This window comes from Mchenga conophoros, linkage group LG8, assembly GCF_057382185.1.
Source record: "Mchenga conophoros isolate Kocher_MC1m ecotype Shallow Benthic linkage group LG8, M_conophoros_male_GT1.1, whole genome shotgun sequence".
NCBI lineage: Eukaryota > Metazoa > Chordata > Actinopteri > Cichliformes > Cichlidae > Mchenga > Mchenga conophoros.
The window spans coordinates 16,357,874-16,381,991 of NC_140533.1; the positions used below are offsets into that span (position 1 = coordinate 16,357,874).

Consider the following 24,118-nt stretch of genomic DNA (forward strand, 5'->3'; position numbering starts at 1 on the left):
AACCATGCTGGAATGCACAGACACCTGGATAGGCTAATAAAGAGCTTTTCTACTCTAACAGACAAATCCCTCTAAAACATTCCTGCTCTTTTGCTCATCTCACACACTAAAGGGTGAGAGTTACTCTACAAGGTGTTCTGTGTTTTTCTTAAAATCACTTCAAGAGCCAGAAAGCCCGAATAAACATTTCTGCATACCAATAACACACTTTTGGACTACAGGACTAAGTAAAGTCTGCTTCTTGCAGTCAAAAACTACAACTTCAACCCCTTCCATATTATATTTCATGCCTGCTATAATACAAACAATATCTCCCTAATCACAAAGTCTTGGAACAACTCTCACACACTTGCACATTGCGATAGCCCTTCAAGCTAGCACGCTCCTCTGGGGTCAATCAGAAAAGGGAAATACCTTGGCCTGACAGGACCCCGGAGAGAGTGGAGGAGAGGAAAAGACCTCAAAGCCCCACAGGAAACCACTTTTCCACCCCCGCTTTACCGTACAGTGTGGGCAGCTTTTTGGGCGAACCACTAACACAGATATCAACCACCTGTAGTTCAGTAGACCGCATTCATGTAGCGAAAGAAAGTGTGTCGACAGCTCTGAGTTCTCAGTGGGACTCGGTGAGGGCGAGAGGCTGTCCGGGACACAAGTTGAGAAATATGAGCGAATGTTAAGCAGTTAAGTCCATGCATTGTATGTATGTGTGCACGCACACACAAACACACGCACACTCACCTGAAGGGGTGGGGAAAAGATGCCAAAGTCAAAGAAAGGGGAAGAGTCTGCATGTGAGGACAGAGGCCATAGGAACACAGCAAGACAGAGGAAACTAAGGGAGGGAAAATATAAGAGGAGAAGAAGAAAGGAAAAATATAACAAAAGAAGAATTAGAAAAGAAGAAGGGCAACAGTAAAGACAAGGATTATTTTTATAGCATAAAGTGGGTGAAGCTGAGACTGTTTTAAAAGCTGCATTAAGAGACAGCACATATGAGTCTCTGTCGATCGCTAATAGACTCTCTAATAGACTTTCTGGGAACAACACACATAAGTCTAATGACTAGTTAATGCACTTAAGTTTCTGTGTGGGGCCTGCACTGTCAGTGTGTTAGCTTGTGGAGGGATGCCAGACTGTTCTTTGTTAAGTCATCTCTGAAACATGAAACCCAAAAACTTAGCAAGCCTTCAAGGATTATACAGCAAACAATTTTAAACAATCTTCAAGAGTCAGTATGTTTTTGTAAAGGACACCTAAAACAGCTTGGTTTCTTATGTTATTAACCATTAGCTCGAAACGTGTAGCCATCACTCATTGCAATTTATGACTAACAGGCACAATAGACCCTCTTTAAATTAAATTTACAACAAAGCATCACTTTACAGCACCACTGTGTACAGATCAGCTTAGCAGGCTTAACAGGAAACATCTGGAGCCGATCATGGCCTGTACCATGCGTGTTACATTTTCTGGTCTTCCACATAGTAACTGAAGAGTAAAAACATCTGAAATAACTTGGCAGCGTATGAGATAAGACAAAGTGTTTAACATGAAAACTCGAGTCTGACTGATTCTGGATTTTTGAGGCTGTGAGAAAAAACAGATCTATTAGACAGGATTCTTTGGACAAACTATGTGAACGCACATGTCCATTTACTCAAAGCTTTCCTCTGTCTGAAATTGAATCACTAGACACTTTATTAGATGCATATGTTCAACTGCTTGTTCATGTAAATAACCAGCCAATCACATGGCAGCAACTCAATTCATTTATATATGCATACATGCTTAAGATGACGTGTGCAAGTTTAAACTGAGTATCAGAAAGGGGAAGAAAGGTGATTTAAGTGAATCTGGACAAAGCATGGTTGTTGGTGCCAGACAGGGATTTGCTGTGATTTTCCCAAACAGTCATCTCAAGGCTCAGGGAATGACATGAAAAGGAGAAAATATCCAGTTAGTGGCAGTTCTCTGTGTGAAAATGCTTTGTTTATGTCAGAGGTCAGAGGTGAATGGTCCGACTGGTCTAAGCTGATAGTTTCAAAAATTACCACGTTATAGGATGCAGAAGCGCATCTCTAAACATACAACACATCACACCTTGAAACAGATGGGCTACAGCAGCAGAAAACCATACTGGGTGGGGTTCTCTGCTGTTGGCATCTGTTAGTGAAGAAAAGGAAACTGAGGCTACATTCAGAGGGACTCACCAATACTGGACACTAGATGCTTAGTCTCATGAGTTTCAATTTCTACTGTGACATTCGGATGGTAGGGTCAGAATACGGTGTAAAAACCATGGAAACATGAATCCATCCTGGCTCAAAGGTTCAGGGTGGATCAATGGTATGAAGTCAACAGATCACAAACTGATAGAGTACCTTAGGGATGTAGTGTAACATGAGATTTGCATCATGGATGCAATGAACTTGCAGCAAATATGTGATGCCAAGGATGAAAATCCCAGAGGAATTTTGAAGCATCTTCTTGAATCAATCCCAAGAAGAATTAACGCAGTTCTGAAGGCAAAAAGTGCGTCCAACCCAGTACAGGCAAGGTACAACTAATGAAGTGTCTGACAACTGCTTGTGCATCTGCTACATTTCAGACAACTCATACCCCAGCGTAGATATATCGGCAATAGGCCAATATCAGTTGGTAATATTTGTCTGGCTCTAATGAAAACCGATGACCTTTCCACATGAGAGAGACATGTTCCACATGGGAGTAAATGCCCCATGGCTAATGCAGACATGACACTAATGCCGGTAATTTAGTCAAACCCTGTATTAGCTGCATCCGTGACATAAGTTGGTTTCCCAGACCTCTACAGTAGCAGCCACAATAAACAGTAGGTTCCAATTCACAAGCCTCAGACAGAAGTAAAGGAAGCGATCCAGAGACATTTCAGACACCAGCTTGGCACCCGTTCATGCGTGCGAGTGTTGAGGATGCAGTTTTTGTGCCATCACTGGAAATACACTAAAAAAAATTTTTTTATGGCTTTAGCATGGATTTATCAGAACGAATAAAGACCACACAAATATGAAATGACATCATGCTTCAGTATTTGGGGATTTGCTCAAATTTTGGCTGCTTGCACTCACTCATAAAGTGGCTTTTTCCAGACCTGGATTTGTTCTAACGTTAGCTCATATTTGGATGAACCCAAACCAGTAATCCCCCGAGAAAAAACACTGATCTTGACAGACACCCAGCCAAAAATAAAAAATAAAAATATATAAAGAAATATGACATCATTTCAATCTTAAGAGTCCATTTAACCGTTTTGGGGATGTCCATGCAGAACACACTGGATTTTTTTCACTTGTGCAGTATCATCCAGTACAAGCACTTTCAGAGGACTGGTTTTTGTATGGTGTAGTCTTGTGTTTCCACTTGAATACTTGCTTTGTGTGGGTGGTCATGTTTTTGTAGAAAAGAAGAGCGTGTAGAAACCTGCATAAACTTGCATCACTGCCAAGTACGACAGTTGCTTTAGCATGTATCTACTAGACCGTTTACACTGACCTGTGCAAAACCGTATGATCTGGATGTTTATATATATTTCTGAGAAATGAAAGTCTGTTAAGAACAAAAAAGCTAACCCTGTGGAGGATATTATTGTTTTAACTTAGAGAAGTGAAGAAGAAAGGAGAGTGCAAAAGCCAACAAAGGAAGGAAGCATAAGCTTGGAAGGCTTGCAGGTGTTTGGTCATGGTGTAGGATTTTATTTTTACAAGGGGTAAAAGGTGTGTCCTTCATTCTCTCTGGCAGGCTAGCTAAGCCCTGGATCTCTGGCTTTAGCATCGCCACTCCTATATCCGCTGCACCGCCAAGCCCTCCTGACCTCACACCTCTTTGGCAGCAATTCAGGCAAACAAGCTGATTCAGCAAAGGAATACATGTGTCTGCAGCCAAGTCTTTTCTTTGCCTTTACACAAAACTGATGGTAATCTGCAACATATGGCTGTTTTTGCTCATTACCACCCTTTTCCCAGTGAAGAAAAAGCCCTGCAACCCTGCCAACACAATAGCCTCCAGCAAAAATGACCAATATAAAGTTTTGTAGAGGTGCAATTTTACAAAGTGAACAAGTTTGCGACCAGCAATCACATATTTGTTCAGTAAGTAAAAACTCACCTTTTTCTTCCAGGCACCTTCAGCATCTTGGAGCTGGTTGAAGCGGTCAGCCAGTGACGTCTGGAGCACCTGAGATGGCCTCGCCTTCTTCGGTGTGTCCTTCTCACCTTCTCTACCGAGCTCAGCCAATCTAAAAAGAAAACAAGACACATGAATCCTTTTTGCTTCTCTTTAAAAGTCTGAACCTTTCAGTAATTTTAAAGAAGTTTAAATTTCCATCTTATGCATGATATTGATTTTTTTTGTCTCAATCATGTTTCTCCACATGCTGACCTCTGTTTGAATGACGAGCTCTGACTTCCATCCAAACTGCTCTCGAGCTCCTCGACATCTTCTGACATTGTGGAGGACTTCTCCAGGCTCTCATCAGGGGAGGGACTCCGCATCTCCTCATAGCTCCCTCCACCGCTACTGCTGCTGCTCCCCCTCTGATATCTGTTGATACTGATGCACCCTCCGTCTGGGAACTCATCTGTTAATGACTCATCCTCTTTGCCATTTTCCCCATTAACCTCTTCTTCCATCTCTTCTTCCTCCTCCTCCTGCTGCTCCACCTCTTCCCGCTCTTCTTCTTCTTCTTCTTCTTCTACCTCCACCTCCTCCTCGTTGTCTTCACTCTGAGGGTGGCTTAGGGTGACACTACTTTGTTGTGCTGGAAAACGGTCAGGCATGGAGCCGTCGCTGTGGTCTGACTCCACACTAGTAGAGCGGCTTTTCTTTAGGATTCCCTTGATGCCTTGAGGCCCCGAGTCTTGGCGCTTCAGCACAGCGGCAGACTGGCAGGGAGGACTGGGAGGGGGAGAGGTGTCTCTGTTTCTGCTGAGTGGGAGAGCTCTGTCAGAGTGGAGACTGGAAGACTGTAGAGGGGAAACAACACAGAAGGGTATTTTTTAATTTATTTTTATTAGCAGCCATTATAATATGAAAAGAAATACAACTTTTAAATCTAACAGCTTTCTCAGTTTTTCGGCATTTATAGTGAAAATCTATTTTTCTTTCTCCCTCTCTTCTCCATATTTGTACAACCTAATACAATCAACACAAAGACAGATTCAAGTGCTTACTCACTGCTTTCAGTGACCTACTCCCACGTTAAGGTTAGTGAGTCACATTAAATATGACGATGACTTAGCCTCACTCCCCCCCCCCTCTAAGAATGTCAACATATCAAATACGGATATTGTCAACAAATCTGAAAGAGTTTTTTGTCTTTTGCAATATAAGGAAAAGATTCCGATAGAGAAACTGGTGTCAGAAAGCAAAGCTTTTTGAAAATATTAGAAATTCCAAGGCCAGACCATGAATTTCTTCCCTGCAAAAAGAGGAGGCATGATCATGTCTTTAATATGCTATAACTTAGCAAAAGCAGCTGTGACAGCAGACGCTAAGAGGTCAAAGGTGATGAGAGGGTGCTGATTTAGGAAGAGACGCACAAAGAAGTAAGACTGCAAAGCCAGCTGGGTGTAAGATTAAAGTCCAGTGCTAATTCGGTGGTCTCCTTTAATGAACTCCAGAGTTCGATACGTGTGTGGGCATTTACACGAAGAAGTATGTGTGTGTACTTCATCTGATTACTTTCGAGAATCAGTTTGGGTCACGTTATAATATTTTTTCCAGATGAGGGATTTATAAATCAAGTTTACAAAAACAAACTAAACTAAACTAAACTAAACCAGACCAGGAAAAAACAAAACCAAGCAAAGAGTTTTGGAACTAGAAATTGCAGATGTCTAGAAATAGGATATTATTAAATCCGGTTCTTTTGGATTCTTTAGAGCCAAGAAAGACACGGCTGAAAAGTGGTCCTTTTACTTTAAAAATTATCTTTATTTTACATATCCGGGGTATGGAGACCTGACCACAAAACACACAACCCAGAAAAGAATTCACAGAATTTCACTTTTATAGGTTTGCCTATCGACTCATGAGAATCACTTCTTATTTTTATATACCTTCACAGTTTTATGAGTGCATTATTTTTCATTTTGGTAAGCTGACCTTTTCCTCTGTAGTGGCAGTGTCCTCATGTTGCTGTTTCCATGAAGGTTCGTCTGCAGACTCCTTCTCTTCCATGACTTTGCCTGGATCAGGTTTATGGAGCCTATAATATAACAAAAAAAAAAAGACAGAAATCACAAAGATCTTAGAACAAAATTAAACATTATATAAATTTGCTGGATTAAACTGGCAACACTGATATGACTTTAAGCTTACTATAACATAAGGCTGCCACTGTGACAGCTTACATGGTGAATCCACAGTAATAAAAAGGAGCTGATGACACTCTCACTGTTTGTATTTTATTAATTTATAACTTAAGAAGCTCTTGAAACAGTAGTCTGATGTCTTTGAAACTTCAGCCATGTTTAATATGTGCATGTATGAGTATAATGTATACAGAAGATATGAGATTACATACAGAAGACATGTTAGCACAGCAGGCTTGCCCCCGGACTGTTCAAACCTTTTATTTGTGAGGGGCAGCCAATCAGAAAAGAGGTGACGACCTAAATAGACTTGTTTCAGACAGCAGCTAATCTGAGGGGGCAACACCAAGGTCCAGTATAAGAGAAAAAAACATCCTGAAATCATCTGAATCATGCAAAGCTACTCAAGAAGAATAAAAATATAGATGCAGGTGTAAATAAGAATCTAACCATTATTCACTATACATGTTGCAGGCAGTGATGAGGTTTAGTTGGAAATGGTAATGCACACACATACACACTGAAACAATTCCTGACTTGGGGAGAAGCTGAGAACAGTTTGTGGGATTCATTCAAACTCCACATGGACCAGAAGGGCCAGGAATGGTTTCAGTTATACCTTAAACTGTCCACACAGTGGTTACAGTGCTAAGTACAGTGTGGCTCTCACTGCAGCAGCTATTAACTTCAATCTGGTTTGAATCACTGTGGCTACCACTGACACCTGAGTGCTTGTGTGTTGATGCATGTGCACGAGCGTGCGTGCGTGCAAGACAGAGCAGTATTAAAGGCAAGCCCTGCAGGTTTATCTGGTTTATCTCTGCAGCTGTTTACAACATTAGACAGCCTGTAATTACCTCTGTGCTCCATTCAGTCTGCTCGCCCTGCATGTCACCGTGTTTCAAGGTATATCTAACTATTAATGTTGTGCTGTATAATGTATCACAGCCCACAAGAAAGACACTACAGCATTTAAACGGTTAATATCGTTCATCTAATAAAAGCGTTCGACCTGGCTGGAATTGCTTACCTCGTAGAGGTTTCCTTTTCCTCACTGTCGATTACCTGATGCTTTCCTTTAACATCAACTTGTCGGCCGCTGCTTCCATCTTCCATCCCCTCCACCTCCTACAGGTAAAGAAAAAATGGAGGGAGTAGTATCTTAAAGGCTAGGTTTAAGTTTTTAAACACATACTTCTGAAGTCCTACGGCAGCTGTAAAGGATTTCTTGATATAGGAAGTAAATAAATGAATGTGGCTCCACCTCCCTCTATTTGAGAAAAGCAGTTAACCCCTGCAACGCAAACAGGGTGTTCCAGGAAAAAAAAGATAAAAGGAAGTATGTGATGTCAAAGAGCAGGTATGACATATTCATCCACCCTGTGTACGTGCAGTGTGAGAATTAAAAAGAAAGGAATTAGCTGGGCTATATTTTTCATGTTAATGCAAGGGAACCGCTGAGGCAGGTTTCTTGTTTGTGTTGTTTCCAATTCTGCTCGTGTGCTTATTTTAAATGCTAATAAAACAGCATTAAGAAAGTATGACTACCTTTAGACTGAACTATGGTAACTCTTCACCCAAGCTCGTAAACTAACAGGTTGTATATGTTGTGTTGTAACATAATAGCATCAATTTACTCATCAAACTTGTCAAGAAAGCAAAAGTGAAAGGATTTACATGTCTTCCTTTATATTTCTGTCTAATCGGCAGATTTGTTTTTTCTTTAAAACCTGCAGCTGTGTGGGACCTTTGTCAGTAAACACTTTACTGAGCCCTGAGGTAACCTGGTGAAGATAAGTGGATCTCCAGCAGTGAGGAAATTAAACTCCATCGAATTAGAGAATTAGAGGCTCCTTACAACCTAGGCGATGCTCACTGATTACAAAGAAGGAACACATTTTTCCACCGGGGAGGATGTGCTGCCTTCTGCAGAACAGATTTTTATACATTCAGGAAATTCAGTCAGGAAATTCTAAGTATAAATGAGCTGAATCTCTCTTTTATTGCTTCCATCCGAGCTGGAAGACATGCTGTAACCTCACTCCTACTCTGTCTCTTCTGATGGAGACACTGACTCACCTGCTTTTTTCAACAGGAGGAGAAATGAGTGATAAGGGAAACGTGAAGACAGAAAATGGGCATCTGTCACTGCTGCTGACAGTCGAGTGAGGCATCTTAAAATAACAGATCTAGGTCAGAAGAACGGATGGAGGTGGGGGTGGGGGTGTACTGTGATTTTCAGTTGGGCTCCCAAAGAGAGGCTACTTTCCCAGCAATTTTTTGGTTCAAGCAACTTGCTGCCATCTGGGTTCACTTGGCCAGTCTTGGCACCGTCCCTAGTTTGCAGGCCCAGTTAGAACAGCTATTTACATCAAACATCATGAAACCTAACCACTTCTGAAACCTTAGCAGCCTGGGAAAGACCAACACTCAGTTCATTTTAAGAACACATGTGAAACTCTCCCATAGGATTGAGGACATTATCGACATTTTTGTTTGAGTGCATCTTTTTATTTTTCCACCACCAATTCCACTGCCTGTGTGAGCTGAAGTCATGACTTTGGCCAAGCATGCATCCAGGTGCAGGACATCTCTGTGCTGTATGGAAAGGCTCAATTTGTTATTAATGGTGCAAACCTCCAGAGGGGAGTTGGAGTGCACACCAGCTGCATTGGAAAGCTGCTGTGAGTAAATCAGCAAGGGGGCTGAAAGGGATAAACCAAAGACAAACGCACCCCCAAAAAAATAAAATACACATACATTGCAGTACATACGGCAACTGTTCTACCACTAAACGAACAGCTGATTGCCTAACCTTGATTTCCAATCTGTCATCTAAAGCTCATAGCCTTTTATTTTCATGAATGGATTTGATGTTTGTTCCCTAAAAAGGTGCCAGGTCCTTAGAACGAGGCAGTAGAAACAGATTTATGTGTCCACAACAAGTGCAAATATATACAAACAGACAAATGCATGAAGTGAGACAGATGGCAAACCAAAATACCGTACCTTAAAAAGAGACACGCTGGAAGTTGCACTTCTCTTGGAGTCCACAGGCTTTTTATCAACTAAAATGAGCACAGCGAATAAAAGAGTGAGAATTAATTGCTCCACAAGTGTCTTTCTTTCTGCCAGTGCAGTAAAAAACGATCAGTGGGAGTGTATGCAAGGGAAAATGATTCAGGACAGTGTGTTTGGCACAGAAAACATTGCATTTTTAAAGCTTGTACAAAAGTAGACATAACAGGTAATTTAATGCACTACACACCAATCTCTCTCTTGGTCAAAAAAAAAATAGTCATGTCAAAGGGCTCATGAGCTCCACTGGCTTCAGGGGGAGCCTGAAAAGTCAGTGGGAAGCGCCACAGTGAATTCAGCGAGTCTTTCAATAATGCAACAGTTCAACATCTGATGAGAGGAATACGTTTACTTGAGCATATGTGTTAGAGAGAAATAGAATTGGGTCTCATGTGAACTCCCTAATCAAGAACAGCCCTGAGAATATAATCTTCTAATCTCAACAAAAGGAAATCATTAAATTTTACAATACTCCAAAACAACACACACTTCTTAAGTCAACGCACTTAAATTCATCCCCGCACTCTAAATCTGTTTTTATCGCCCCGACAATGTGACATTTTTATGCCAAAATAACAGCACGTCTCTGACAAACTCACTGTTTCCAATGAAAGAAAAAATAAAAAGAAAGCTCCACTTTTAATTTATGTTTCCGAGCTCCCCTGCTGTCGAGAACATAGTGTTTCATCATCTGAATTAAATCATGCTAAGCATTGCAGACTAGTGACTCCACTCAGACTGTACTCTTATAGCTTTGACTTTAGTCCAGTCTTTAACATCATCACCCATCCAAGATCCAAACTAGAGAGAGGGAAAAAAAACTTCCACTGAAGTTTAAAGACTCGTCAGGTAGAGTTTCTTACAAGACTGCGATCTTTGTTCTACTGTTGATGCCCAGGTCAAAGGCTCAGGTCAAATGTAAATAACAGCCAGGCACTACTACTTTTAGCTGCTCCCTTGTTATTGGGGGTCGCCACAGCACATAGCTCCAGATGTTTGACACCAGATGGCCTCTCTGACACAACTTCAAAGCAAATTTCTGTCACTGTCTGGAATTAAACCAGCAACCTTCTGCTTGACAAGTGTAAACAATCACACTACAATACCAGGGAACATCAAAACATCAGATTTGTAAAATCAAACTTGCAGCAGAGGTGATGTTTAGCCAGTATCAGCAAACATCAAATGGAGTGTATTTACTGTGGTGGGCATCACCTATTTTGTAGAGTTTAATAATTATGTGGGTATCAACAGTGCTGCATCTTGGTTAGGTATTAAATTTGAACCAGCTAGCTGTTTGCATACATGCATTACTGACTTGATGAGAGGTCAGAGAAACCTTTGATGTAAATACAAGAGGTGTTCTGCCTGAGAATCGACTCTTCTGCCAACATATCATTTTTTAATGTTATTCTGTGAATATTTTGTTCCCAAAATCAAGATTGAAATGAGCTGTTTAAAGCTATAACATGGTTTAACTGAAATAACATAAGTAATGGTCATGTAATCCTGTTGTTTCCCAGCTGGGGTACATTTAGCTGGGAAACACAATGATTCAGTGTCCTGTTGGTGTTGACAGAAAAGAAAAGTCACTCAATACTGAAGAATATGGCAGTTTGAGACAGTCAGCAGAATACTGCCTGCAGCTTGTTTCATGCTGGGTTTTAAATTTCAAACCCTCTCATTACAGATCAGACCGAGTTCACTGGAGAGAAGTTACAGCTGGTGCAGGGAATAAAAGCAACACCAGTGATAGCCAGTGTGTGTGTGCACCTCAGTCAAATACACTATGGACACAATAGTGCTATCATTTATAATTTATGCCTGCAGTGCACCTTTTACACTGAGCAAGTCCAGGTTAAAATTTGTTATATGCTAAAATGAAAACAATCATGGGAAGAATATATTTAGCTCCATTTCTCTTCTCTAACATATGATTTTGATGATTAAATAACAACTTTTAATTAAATCTAAAGCTAACTTCCAGAATTCAAGCACTAAAAAAACAAGGAAACATGATCATTGTGTGTGCCAATAAGATGCTACACAACATTACTCTGCTGTGAAACACTAAAGTAACTGTTTTGCTCACCGCACAATTCTGAAAACTTTCACCTTCTACTTTCTTTGTCTAACCCAGCACTTACACTTATCTCTAAATACAAGGTAACCAAACGGAAGGGACAACAAACATGTAAGCAGAGAAATACACGGGTAAGTGGGCCAACCATGGACAAAGAAAGGCATGGTCACAGATTGTTGCATGCATCCACACTAAAACACCTCAAGCACTTATCTGCACAATGTCATACAAACACACCTTTAAACATCATGTTACCTTTTGCACAACGTTTCTGTCTTTTGCACAACCCACTGTGATTTTTGCACTTTTCTATTTCTTTATTCTGTGTCTGTATCATTCTGTTCTGTCTGGTGTTGCACTGGTTATTTGCAATTTTTGCACACTTTGCACTTTATGTAGTCCTGTCTTGATTGTCTGTTATGTGTAGCAGCATGGTCTTGAAGAAACGCTGTCTCGTTTCACTGTGTATGGTACAACTGCACATGCTTGAAATAACAAAGCCACTTGACTAGACTTGAAAAAAGTGTTTTTGTTTAAAATGTGGCATTTATACTACATTTATGGCTAGCATCCTACTTCCTGTATGTCTTTCACATCCACTAACAACAGTCACTAAACTGGACCTACAGACCGTGTTTATGCTGTTGATGCCTTTTGTACCATTTTAACAAAACATCTTAAAAGAAACAAACAATGTGCTGCTTGGTACAGACCATCTAAACAGGTTTATGCTTCAGTTTTAATAAGTAAAATTATAGTATTTTATCAGTCTGATACTTAGCATCAAAGCAAAGACTGTATATGTGCCTGTGCACTGCTAAGGCACATAAATGGTTTATGAATTCCTTGCTAACCAAGTTTGCTGGCATTAGCTGATTTAGCTGATGACTTAGCACTCCACCCTCTCATTCTAATATAGAAGCTTCCAGATGGCAGCAGCCCAAATGCTAACAATAAAGTGTATAATTCAAAGTACAAAACCACTGGATGATATAAAGTATAAAAAGGGTTATCAGCTAATAAACTTGTTTATATTGTCAATTATATCAGTTAGTAATATTTAGAGGTAGAGCAGGGCGCTATGGCCAAAAATATTTATCACGATATATATTTGAAAATTTGCGATAACGATATAACCGACGATATAATTGATGCGAGACAAAATACAACTCCACAACATTACTAGCGCAAAAAGACAACCTTCCATTTATTTTCACTTAAACAAGAAGCTGGTTTTTATGTACATTAAAGCTTTATAAAAATGTAACAGTGCAAATGCAAATTCCTTGCTGAAAGTTTAACCAAAAGGCATTTCCAGTAGAAATGGGCTGACATATCCTGAGCATAACCATGTATAATATCCACTGAAGTTAAAAAGAGGTGCTTTGCAACATTAAACTGCAGTGTGCAGTAGCATTTTTCGGACCATAAGGTGCACGGGATTATAAGGCACATTAAGCGAAACAAAGCAGTCAGATAAATCAAACTTTATTAAACTCATTCTTCTTGCTTCCTCCACTTCTGTACCATTGATTCATTAATGTTGAATTCTCTGGCAGCTGCTCTATTCCCATGTTGTTGCAGTATAGTAATGACTAACCTCGTATTGTGGATGGATTATCTCAGTTGTTCACCTGACTGAAGTTTGGTCCGTTTACAGCATCCTGCCATGCGATTGCATTTGTTTCTAACCATGAAGAACCTTCACGTTAACTTTTATAAGTGGAAAAGTGTTAGTGTTCGTCCTCCAGCTTCACTGTTTATGTTATGCTAACATAGCTGTGTCGCTAGCGATCACGTAGCACATCATTATATACCAGCTAGCCCAACTTCAGTAACCCTACAAACGTCACTGCTGTTTAGTTTCCTGTCTTCATTTATGTTGGAAGTGATAGCAGAGCTGTACGTTTGATTTTTTTCAGAAATCTCTCAGTCAGAACATGCAATATCATGCTTAGGTAACTAGCGAAACTAGCGAGCTAACTTCCGCTAGCTTCCTGCTAACTTCTAACTCCGTTAAATGTAATAACTTTTGTTTTCATGGATGCCTGGAAGTTAAACTTTATAGTTACACCTGGTAAAGCAGCAATGCTGATCGTTTTATTAAAGATGAAAGAATTTAGACAGTTTTTAACTCTAAGTGATGCTGCAGTGTTGTTTGACCTGAAGTATACGGAGTTTAGGACCCAGATTACTCCCAGATTTAAGAGCATCTTAGTCCGACAAATACGACAATAACAACGGCCGCTTGCATGTTCTGCAAAAAAATGTGCTTTGTTGTGTATCTGACGGACAAACACCAAACCAGTTCCACATCACGGAAGTTGCACCATTTTTACAAACCAATTCTGGTTCATCTGTTTCACTCAACAATCGGCCATGTGCGTATGAAAACAAAGGCACTGCGCATGCGCGTTTTACTCCCATTCTATCGCGATATTTCATTTTCCTATCGTTGCCTAACATTATACCGGTATTACCGTGAACGGTATAATATGGCCCAGCCCTATTTAGAGGAGAATAATAAGTAAACAGAAGATAAAAAATTACTTCTCCGTAGCTTCTTTTCCACAGTGGACACAAATAATAATCCTTGTAACTATACTTGTATGTAAGATATGTTTCTGTGTTTTATCTACACAGCTTGGACACAGCTTTAGTTTGTAAAGCTAGCTGGTTAGCTGTCTCATCAAGTAAATGACAAACAGCTTCTCTATTTTATTTATTTATTTATTGGAAAAAATATCAGTTTAGAAAACCTAAAGCAATGCTTTTTTTAAATTATACATCAACCACAAACTGAGCAAAGAACATTTCAGATGTATTTTTCTTCACTTCTCGATAAAAGAGTATTAAAAAGCCAACGTCTATAAATCAGGAAGGTAATCTGACATCAGCAATGAGCTCAGTATTCCCTTCACACTGAGTAATAGAACTTGAATGAGCTTAGTGATAAGGCAGTGTGTGGAACAATAGAGGATCAGAGCGCAGTGAAAGTACGAGTTCATCTTACCCTTTGGCTCCTCTGTGTCATCAGTTTCCAGCAGCCTGGGAGACAGAGAGAAATGAGGTCACTCTCTAATGCAATAAAGAGATGACAGAAGTTACACGTTTTTTACAAGTGATGCTGGCAAACAGCACAAAATATATGTACATCCCTCTTAAATACACTATTATAGTCCACATATGCACACTTAAGTCTAAAATAAATTGCAAGAACTGCAGCAAGCAACTTACTGCGTCTCATATGACATAAATCCATTTACTCATGCTGCTCTTCCACTCCTGTGTCAGCTATGATATAACAGCAAAGCCTTTCTTGCATCTGAAGATATGGCCATTCATTTCCAAGTAATGGGCGTTAAAAATGGATGGGGACAGCAGCTGCCTGTGGGGTAGCAGCAGTGATGTAACAGGAGGAGGGGAGAAATGCTTTAATACAATGGAGGACATCTGCAACGGGTCAAAGGTTATTGGAGAGAGGGAAGGCAGAGGCTACACAAACCCTAGTTCATTTCAGATGCATCATTCAAGTACATCCCACTGTGCTTCATTAAAAGCCCGCAACCACACACTGTTGTGAGAAAGTGAACCTCAAAGTTCACACTATAAACAAGCAGCAGCAAGCTCTTCCAATTAACTGCATCACAGAGTGCTTCTTGAGAACGAGGGAGTGTGGGTTTAGCCTCTACTTTAAGAGTCTAAACTCTTAAGTTCAGTTGTTCCTTCAGTGTACATTTGTCACCAAATACTTTCTGCATAGTGGAAATAAAAGGAATCTGAGATAAGCAAAAGTAGTAGTTTTAAGCAAATAAAGCTGATTAATTGGCTGGTTTCTTCCAGCCCTCTTTTCCTCAAAGACAGACTTGACACAGTTGGATTATTATCAGGATTTGATAATCTTCCTAAAGCTATTTTGAGCAAATATGGCTACAGATGAGCAAGTGCCAGGTACCATACTATAATCAAATGTCAGTTTATGAAAGCTGCCTATGCCCATCAGTCCAAAATTGATAGCATGCCACACCCAGGCATAAAGGATGTTTGTTTCCTCCTTTTTCTTATTAAGTAAGCAGTATATCTTCTTAGCTGACACTTAATGTTAACCGTTTACATGCACAGGAGCTACAACTACACTATGCAGCTGCAAAAGGGAACAAAACAACATTTAAACATTGGCTTGGACTCCGTATTATTTCGCTTTTCCCTGTACTGCTGTAATTTGTGGGCCTAAAACTACTACAGAAGTGTTTTTTATTGCAGTTTCTTATGAGTAATTCTTGGCTTGGATTTGTTTACTACACAAACTTTTGTCAGTTCTTAACAGCCACGCTTCCTGATAGTTTTGTGAAGACATCATGCTACACTGGCCAATATATTCTTTGGCCTGTATTTATGTAGTTAACAATAAACTGAAGTGATGCAATACTCAAAAATCTCTGGCTGCAGAGATTTAAATTTAACACAGACGTATAAAACCTATGTTGTGTGTAAGCAAACCACGAACCCCTCTGAAACTATTCTCCGTCACAACATGACGTGCACCTTCGTAGATCTGCAACCATACGTCAAGTCAACACAGCTCCAAACTATTTTGAGTGGCCTGTTCAGTACCGTTGATTCCTCCTACGCATTCCCAGCTATATTTTCTTTTTTGGGGCCCCAGTTTTTGATTGGATCAATGAGAGAATGATCATAACATTATAATGTAAGGACTCACAGATGTCAGCTCATTTGTGGAAGGAGATTGCCAAAACTATTGGAATGGAGACAATGGATTGTACAAAGAAATGGAAAAACTTGAGGGACGAAGATGTTTGTTTCTTGAAAACAAACAAAAGAAAAGAAAAATTGACCACAACAAAGAGTGGGAACGCAGGAGGAAAAAAGTCCCAGCACTTTGTTTCTGCTGTGGCTGGCAGCACATAAAACATCAGGACAGGACCACAAGGTAATTAACACATAATGCACCTCACACAAGTATGAATGCTGGTAATGGTGACGGCAACTTGCGTAGATTATGTTGTAGACTCTACAATGATTTGCTGCAGAAGTCCAAATCGGTCATTGCTCTGACTTGCATGTATTTGTAGACCTTGTAAACCTCATTGTTTGATCTTGGACAGCCCATTTTTAACAACCAACCTTATAAGTCTCAGAAACACATCACCTTTGCTACCCACACGTTGACGGTCAGCTGAAAGTAGATGAAGAAAACCGGAATGCAGTTTAGTGGGCGAAAAGCAAAACAGAGGGGAACTTTCCAATCCAGCTGGGCACTTGTGTAATCAAACAAACACTCACAGTAAAAGTGTTCACATAAATTTATGTTTAGCTTTGTGTGCATCATATTAAATTATATCATGAGAGAAAATGAAATAAGAGCATAAAAACAACACTTGTGGCTGCAGCGTTGTTAAAAGCTGTAATTTTATTACATCTGATTTGTGTGCTTAACTTTTTGAGGCATTTGTCTTTGCTGTGGCTCAGTACTGTAAACAGTCCTTAGCCTTAATCCCAATTCTGTTTTGTTTATAAAGAGGTACCAACCCCATCATGTCAGTAGCATTAATAGTTGTGGTTTGTTACACATGCTTGATAGCATAGAGCACTTTCAAACCAAGATTACTATGACCTATGCAGCAACTTGTCCTGGAAATTCTATGTATACTATCCCAAACTCATATGATAACACACACACACACACACACACACACACATTAAAAAATAGATACTGTTGGCTTTTAACCTTATGTAACTGAATATAACTTGTGGTAACTAAATGGTTGCCCAGAGTGTTTCACACTCACCATCATGTTAGATTGCACAGTTTACCTGATAGGAGGCAAACTTTCTGGAAACAGTCACAGTCTGGACTGAGAGCAATCGATCTCAGAGAGATTAAAGGTTTGCAAATAACTGATGTCTAATTTATCAATTCAGACAGATTGCCAGCATGTTGCCATCAGTCTGAACGAGTCTTTGTCAATGAGCACAATTCAAGGGGACTGGACTCAATTGGCAGCAAGCTGGTTGTATTCTGGTTATATTCCTATAGAATGAGAAGGATGCTGAGGGCAAATGTAGTGGTTACATTTGCATTTAGCACGGGTCATTGCTATGTTATCAGAAACAGATTGTTGAAGTGAAGTTGAAGTTGGCAACTTGAGCTCATTTGTCTGCAGTCAGACTGATATTAGACTGACTCTGTCTCAATAGCAGGCTTTAGTTACAGTGTTGACAATCACATTTTGCATCAAAATAATAGCTGAAGCGAACGTTATCTTATCGAACATAACAGATATCGACAAAGTTTAACTTGAGGACATAATTTAAAGTTGATATCACACAGTGAGGAAAGTACTGTGATAATATTGTATTGTGGGGTGATTCCGATTCCTACCTCTATTAAAAACCAGGAGTCTTTAACATAAAATTTAAAAAAATAAATCATAATAAAGGGAGAAAGAAGCCAAAGAGTGCGCTTTCATGCACACAAACGCATCAGATGTTGGATGACAAAGCATTACCAAACGGATTCTTCTTAAATTGCTAAGGGTGCAATGTAACAGTTTAACGTCAAAAAGCAGACTTTTGGAATGTCACCCTTCAACTGCAACTTCACGAGGAAAAGATTCGTGTCTGTTGCAGATAAATGCCTGTTGACAGCTTTCATTATCACCGAGACAGCCAAGCTCCAGTTTCCTGTACGCTCTTTCTGTAAAAGACTACACAAAAATGTTGCTCAAGTTTCAGTAAATATGTGTGACCCACTAAAGACATGAGAGTCAATGCTGAACGCAGATGTCTTAAAATAAAGGAAAATATATGAAGTACTAAAAACCATTAATATATGGGAATACCTAGACAACAAAAGCTTCTACAGTACCATACTTATGTATGTTGTGTAAGCGTGCACAGCTGGGCTGTGATGTGTAGTGAACATCATAACAGAACTTACAAAAATAGTAGCTAACATGACAGGCATGTGACACAAACACCTTAAACTGTCAACCTGCCTTTCTGCTCTCTGTAATTAAAAACAGTCCATAAACTGCACTCTGTACTTTCCCCAAACACTCTTTCTGCAGTGGTAAGCCGACGCACTGAGAGAAGTTCCTCTCACATTTCATAACCTGTTTACAAAAAAAAAGAGAGAGAAAGTTCTAATCCAAATAAAGCCACAAAAGCAGAACGATGATCACTGTTAAAATATGCATGTAGAAATAAAAAAAAGACATATATTTATTTTAAAACGTAATCAAACTAGCCAAACTTGCCATAAAATATGATAACGTAGAACACTGAAACATGCCATGCTGCTTGTGCTCTATTTTTATTTTAAGGCCATAACCCAAGTCATGTCTTTTCCAGTGTATAAAATAGCTTGTCTATAATATGCTTAATTAAGCGCAAAGCATGAAAAGTTGGCAGAGCTCAACAGCTCTACACTCATTCCCTTCCAACTCTGATTTTATCTCAGCACTCTTATCCATCTCTGTTCTTCTCCTCACCAGCATCACTCCCTCAGGCAGCTTTATTCAGGAACAGACAAGTCCAGTTATGTGCATGCAGCAGAATCCGCAGCATGATTACAGCCCCAGACCCACGACTGGACATGTTTTACTCCGTCTGTGTACAATTCTCAGAAACAAGCATTCCTCTGAGAAACCTCCAGGTTCTTCATCCAGTCAAGCTGACAATAGAGGTTCATTATTCGCTGGTTTTGTGAGCCCCTCATATAACTGTGAAGTGAACCAAAGCAAGCAGCATGTACGTAATCACAGCAAAACACACCATGGCAAAATAAACAAGGTAGTCCTGTTCTTTGCACACATGGCCAATTTTGGAAATGCTAGCACTTGTGTTTACCTCAAACAGAAGATAGCACAAAGTGTTCTCCAAATGCGCCGATTTGTTACCTCCTTTTCACGTACTGGGAGCCAGCAAGCCCATTTAAAGTTATTTAATAGCTGAATAAAAATGGCCCAATTGTTGCAAATGTTCTCTAAATCAAAGAAACCTCAGAAAAGCAATACACTACGTTTTCTTCTCCTGAAATTAGTTTTAAGAGATTTACATGTGCATCAGTTATCTGTTCTTAGGGGATTTTCTTGCACAAGTCTGTGCAGCTCTGTTTCATGACCCTGGCCAATTTTATGTCACCATGAAAACAACAATGAGACTGGTCTTGCACAAACAACGGGTTAGTGTGTGTTTAATATCTAATATTATGACAATGTGGATAAACTCACCTGGAATGGGAGGACATCTTTATGGAGGGCACAGCTTCTGATTTTGAGGATGTAGTCGTTTCTGTTTTGGGGTGAGCTGTTCTCTTTGTGGGCTCTTCATTAGCAGGCTCCACAGGTTCTGCTACTTTACTCCTGAAGCCCCTCCTGGTGCATGTTTGCTCTGCTCCATTATCCTCACATTTCTCTTTCTCCTTTGTTGTTAAAGACACTGTTTCGGATGTGCCTGCAGTTTTCCTGTCCTTACGCACGTACTTTGAGGTGAGCTCCTCTGTGTTGCCATAGCGCTCAGCCAACTCCCGCCTTCTTTCTGCCTTGTAGCGAGCAATTCGCTCAGCCTTGGTCTCCGGCGCAGAGCTCTGTAGGGTGTCTATTCCATCCATTACGCTGTTCGACTCGGTTTAAGAGACTAGTTTCTTGATATGTGATCCAACTTTTTTCTTTAAAATCTCCCGTGACAGCAATGTCTCACTCCATCAAAATCATTCCAGCGCTGCAAACAAGGAAGGAAGACATCATTAGTGCATCCTGCAGATACAATTTCAGACAACTGGCCCATTAAAGCTGGTTAAAACCGGATGTACCAACACATACAGTAAACAAGAGAAGTGAGGGCACTCCTGTACAACATCACTTAGACGTCCAATGCAAAACAGATGGGTAAATGCTTCAGACTTGGCACAAGAGGCATCAGTGCATATCAGTAACAGCTCAGATACTGCGGAGGACATTTTGCACAACTTTGACCTCAATAGACTGCATCCAGAAAAATAATAAACGTTGCTAAAGCACATCAAAGAAGGATTGTGAACTCTGAGATAAGACGAAAATAAATTACTTAGTTAATTATTTGTTTTTTGAACGTGTAGTATGCACAGAGGTGGGATGTTGGGGGAGGTAAGATTACCATGCTAGCCTGTGGAAATATCGAAAATACTGACTGACAAGACAAACTCAGGAATCAGAAACACACACATTGGTGCAGCTTTCATAAGAAACTAAGCAAATTGCATCTCTCTCAGCCAAGCCCTGCCGTATCACATCTGGCCCCCACCTCATGAAAATGATGTCAGCCAGATCAAAGACGCCCGACCACCGCTGTGAGGCTCCGATTTGAACCTCTATTACATCGGCCGACTTTGAGGTGGTTGGAAAGTTGAGGTGGGGGTATAGAGTGGTAAATGCACATGCAATATTATCTTAATCCCATGTTATTCCTTACAGCTTTGCACCTAGCTTATCTGCTCTCAGAATTATTATCCAGAGTAATGACTGTCTTTACAGTGCATTGAAATCTCTATGTTGTCCATTAGTGTGTATCAGCAAATGTTTATTTTCATCTCTACATGTCCATGCATGCTGAGACAGGCTTCAGCTACCCGTGTCTGTGAAAAGGATCATCTTTTAATCATCTCCTTTCCACATTCTTCAGCACCCCAAAAAAGCACTATAAAATAACTTGACTTTTCAATACCAAGTGAGTCACAATGATTTAGGGAGAAAGAAAAAAAAAGACTGTTAAGTTCAACTCACTTTGTTCCAGTAAGTATTCACAGAGGAGGGGAAAAAAAGCCACACACGGTCTGAACGCAGAGCTCTGAAAATGGCACTGCCAGCTGACAACAGCAATAATAATTAGGCACCGTTTCTGACCGCTGGACCAAAAGCACTGGGGCTTTTCCACAGACGTTTCTCACAGCACAAGTATGCTCACGATGCTTTGGAAAAGTCACAGAGAAGACAGAGAGGGGCGTGAGGTATTTTTATTGGGGAAACAAAGAAACCGTCATTATACAAAAAAAAAACAAAGTCTTTTAGAGGCTCGTCACACCATCTCTAAACATTTAACCAGAGCAAAGTCGATGTGACACCACAGATAAACGTTAGCCAAACATCTTCATATTTGCCGATAAGCCAAAAGCAACAACACCACAGGTCATTTTAGCCAATGCACGTGCATGACCAGTATATGTATCCAGACATTAATCACAGATGCATATACCATAGAGGGGCACATGTTAAACATAGCCCCCCGAATTCCCTATAAATACAGAGCATGAGTTAATTAAGAACATCAGTTCTCACACTTCAGGGATATGAGAAAATAAGTGTTCCGCATCTGGGCAATGTTAGTAATGTGAGAGGCAAGAAGAAAGAGGAAAACTGAGGAATGGGTCAAGGCAACAGGAAAAACAAAGGTGTGTCTGATCATAAGGTAGAATAAATGCTCTGACTCTAAGAGCCTATTCTGTAACAGTGATAAGCTAGAACAAATGTTGAGTGCTTACAATCTCTGACCACCTTTTAGTTAATAAATGACTCCCTTTAAGAGAATACAGCTTTGAAATATTACATAGGAAACTGGTGTATATTATACAGAATGTGTATGTGTACTAGGTTGCCACAAACAATTATTTTGATAGTCGACTAGTCACTGATTATTTTTGCGATTAGTCGACTAATCAGATCATGCGTCCATTGGACGTAAATCGTACAGCTTATTGCACCAGCATGCATCTGCTTTTATATATCTATCATTAGCTTACAGATTTAAGTGTTTAAGGTATGTGCTAACTAAAAATAAAGACAAGATGATAGTTTATTAAATTTAAATGAAATTTGCAGATTGTTTCGGTGGAGTTTAATAAACTCAGCCGTCTGCTCCTTGCTATCTAAAATATAATGGGACACCAGAGTATACTCTCGAGCATCTCACACTTCTGATAATCAGCTGTCTGCTTGACGTTTATTCAGCTGTGCAAAAACTATAACTTTAATCTCAGCCAAACCGATTTACTCAGGAACAAATAAAATACTGAAAAAAAGCCAAACAATAACATTTTTAAGTTTTCTAAGTGACTTATACATGTTTAACCTGAGTAGCGAAAGACGGCGGTGGGTTTCAAAACGATTTGCCGGGTGTCCGGTGTTCTCACCGGCTCTAGTGAGCCTTGAACCCCGGCTAACTATCGAGCTAGTGGGTAACAGACGTCTCCGAAAATGTCGGAGCGCTTTTGAAAATATGTGGCGTCTTGATAAACTGAGCAGATATTTGAAGTTTACACAGCTACATTCTCGCCTGAAAATATGTTAAACGTTTATTTTGTGACCCAGAAAGAATAATAAGAGTAACATTAAAACTAACTAGCTGCCACCACTGTTCAAAGTTGGAAACATTGAACAGTGAATTCTGGGACACAGTTTCTTCTTCTTCGGGGTTTAACGGCAGCTGGCATCCTTGTACATGCTGTGCTGCCATCTTCTGTTTCAGTCCGTTATTACACTCTTAAATCCTACTACTTATTCCTGCGTCTTTTGGGATCTTACAAAGCTTTGACGCGTCGACTATTAAATTAGTCGTCGATGTAATCGTGACTAGTCGACTAATCGTGGCAGCCCTAATGTATACGAGTGCCATCCAGTAAGAGAAAATGTGTCCGTTGGTGTTCACCTTGGCCTCCCCCATTCCTCCTCAACCTAAAATAAGAGATTTTCTAAACACTGAGCGACCACAGTGTCTCCCTTAGTTTACTTTGCGACTGTGTTGGACGGCTCCATGCCGTCTGAGCCTTCTTACAAGCCTGCAGATGTCCTAGACACCTACTATTAATCTGCTTTGTGCAGAAAAGATCCCAAAAATTAGTCAATGAGTACAGTTCACATTGATTCCGGTTAGTCTGATGTCAAACATCTGTGCTCATTTCACCGTTTCTCCTGCAGACGCCCAGGTATATTAAGTGCTACAAACTATGCTTGGCAACTTATGTTAGTGCTTTAGTTTTCATTCTGTCACGCCTTCAAGAAAATGTGCCATCGACAATCAAATTACACATGGAAAAGTCCCCTGCATCTATTTTAAAAGTTCAGTGACTGCCCGCATGCTGGTCCGAGCTCTTCCTGTCTTTGCGTTTTTGGATCACAGACTAAGTCGCTGTTTTGGTGGTCTTTGGTAACTTTTAGCTGCCTCTCCAATTAGTGTTTTGCCTTATGCCTTGACAATAATAACTTTTGTGTACTGCATTCCTGCTCTTGTTCTGATGAGCAGCTGCAAGCTGGAGGGCCGCTGTAACCAGAACTGCAGAGCTGAATCAGGACTACAGTTGCAACCAAGTGCAGTCTTGGCTGAAACTGGTTTCTTGTCCCACTGCATGAGACAAAGAAAAAGAAAGAAAGAAAAAATTCACTGTCACAAAGTGCATGGGTATTAAGGTATTTAAAGGCTAGCTTCTTATATATGAGGTGCCGTAAGGGACATTATTACTGAAACGCTCTCACACACACTACTGAAACGCTCTCACACACACTACTGAAATTTTAGCTCTCACACACACTACTGAAACGCTCTCACACAC

The 24,118-nt window shown here is 40.2% G+C and overlaps 1 protein-coding gene across 3 annotated transcripts in view; it reads right to left on the minus strand.

The window, feature by feature from the left end:
- The window catches only part of svild (supervillin d), a 57,315-nt gene that overhangs the window by 12,251 nt on the left and 20,946 nt on the right, over positions 1–24,118 (minus strand). For 2 of the 3 annotated variants that reach the window (XM_085284575.1, XM_085284576.1), the window contains exons 2-8: positions 19,770–20,259; positions 14,528–14,562; positions 9,363–9,421; positions 7,384–7,481; positions 6,145–6,247; positions 4,420–5,003; positions 4,147–4,276 (exon numbers count right to left, since the gene is read on the minus strand). In XM_085284575.1, the coding sequence (XP_085140701.1) occupies positions 4,147–4,276; positions 4,420–5,003; positions 6,145–6,247; positions 7,384–7,481; positions 9,363–9,421; positions 14,528–14,562; positions 19,770–20,149 (1,389 nt within the window). In that variant the 5' untranslated portion in view covers positions 20,150–20,259. Of the gene's footprint in view, positions 1–4,146; positions 4,277–4,419; positions 5,004–6,144; positions 6,248–7,383; positions 7,482–9,362; positions 9,422–14,527; positions 14,563–14,751; positions 14,802–19,769; positions 20,260–24,118 lie in introns of those variants that run through there. The other variant, XM_085284577.1, reaches the window with a different exon arrangement.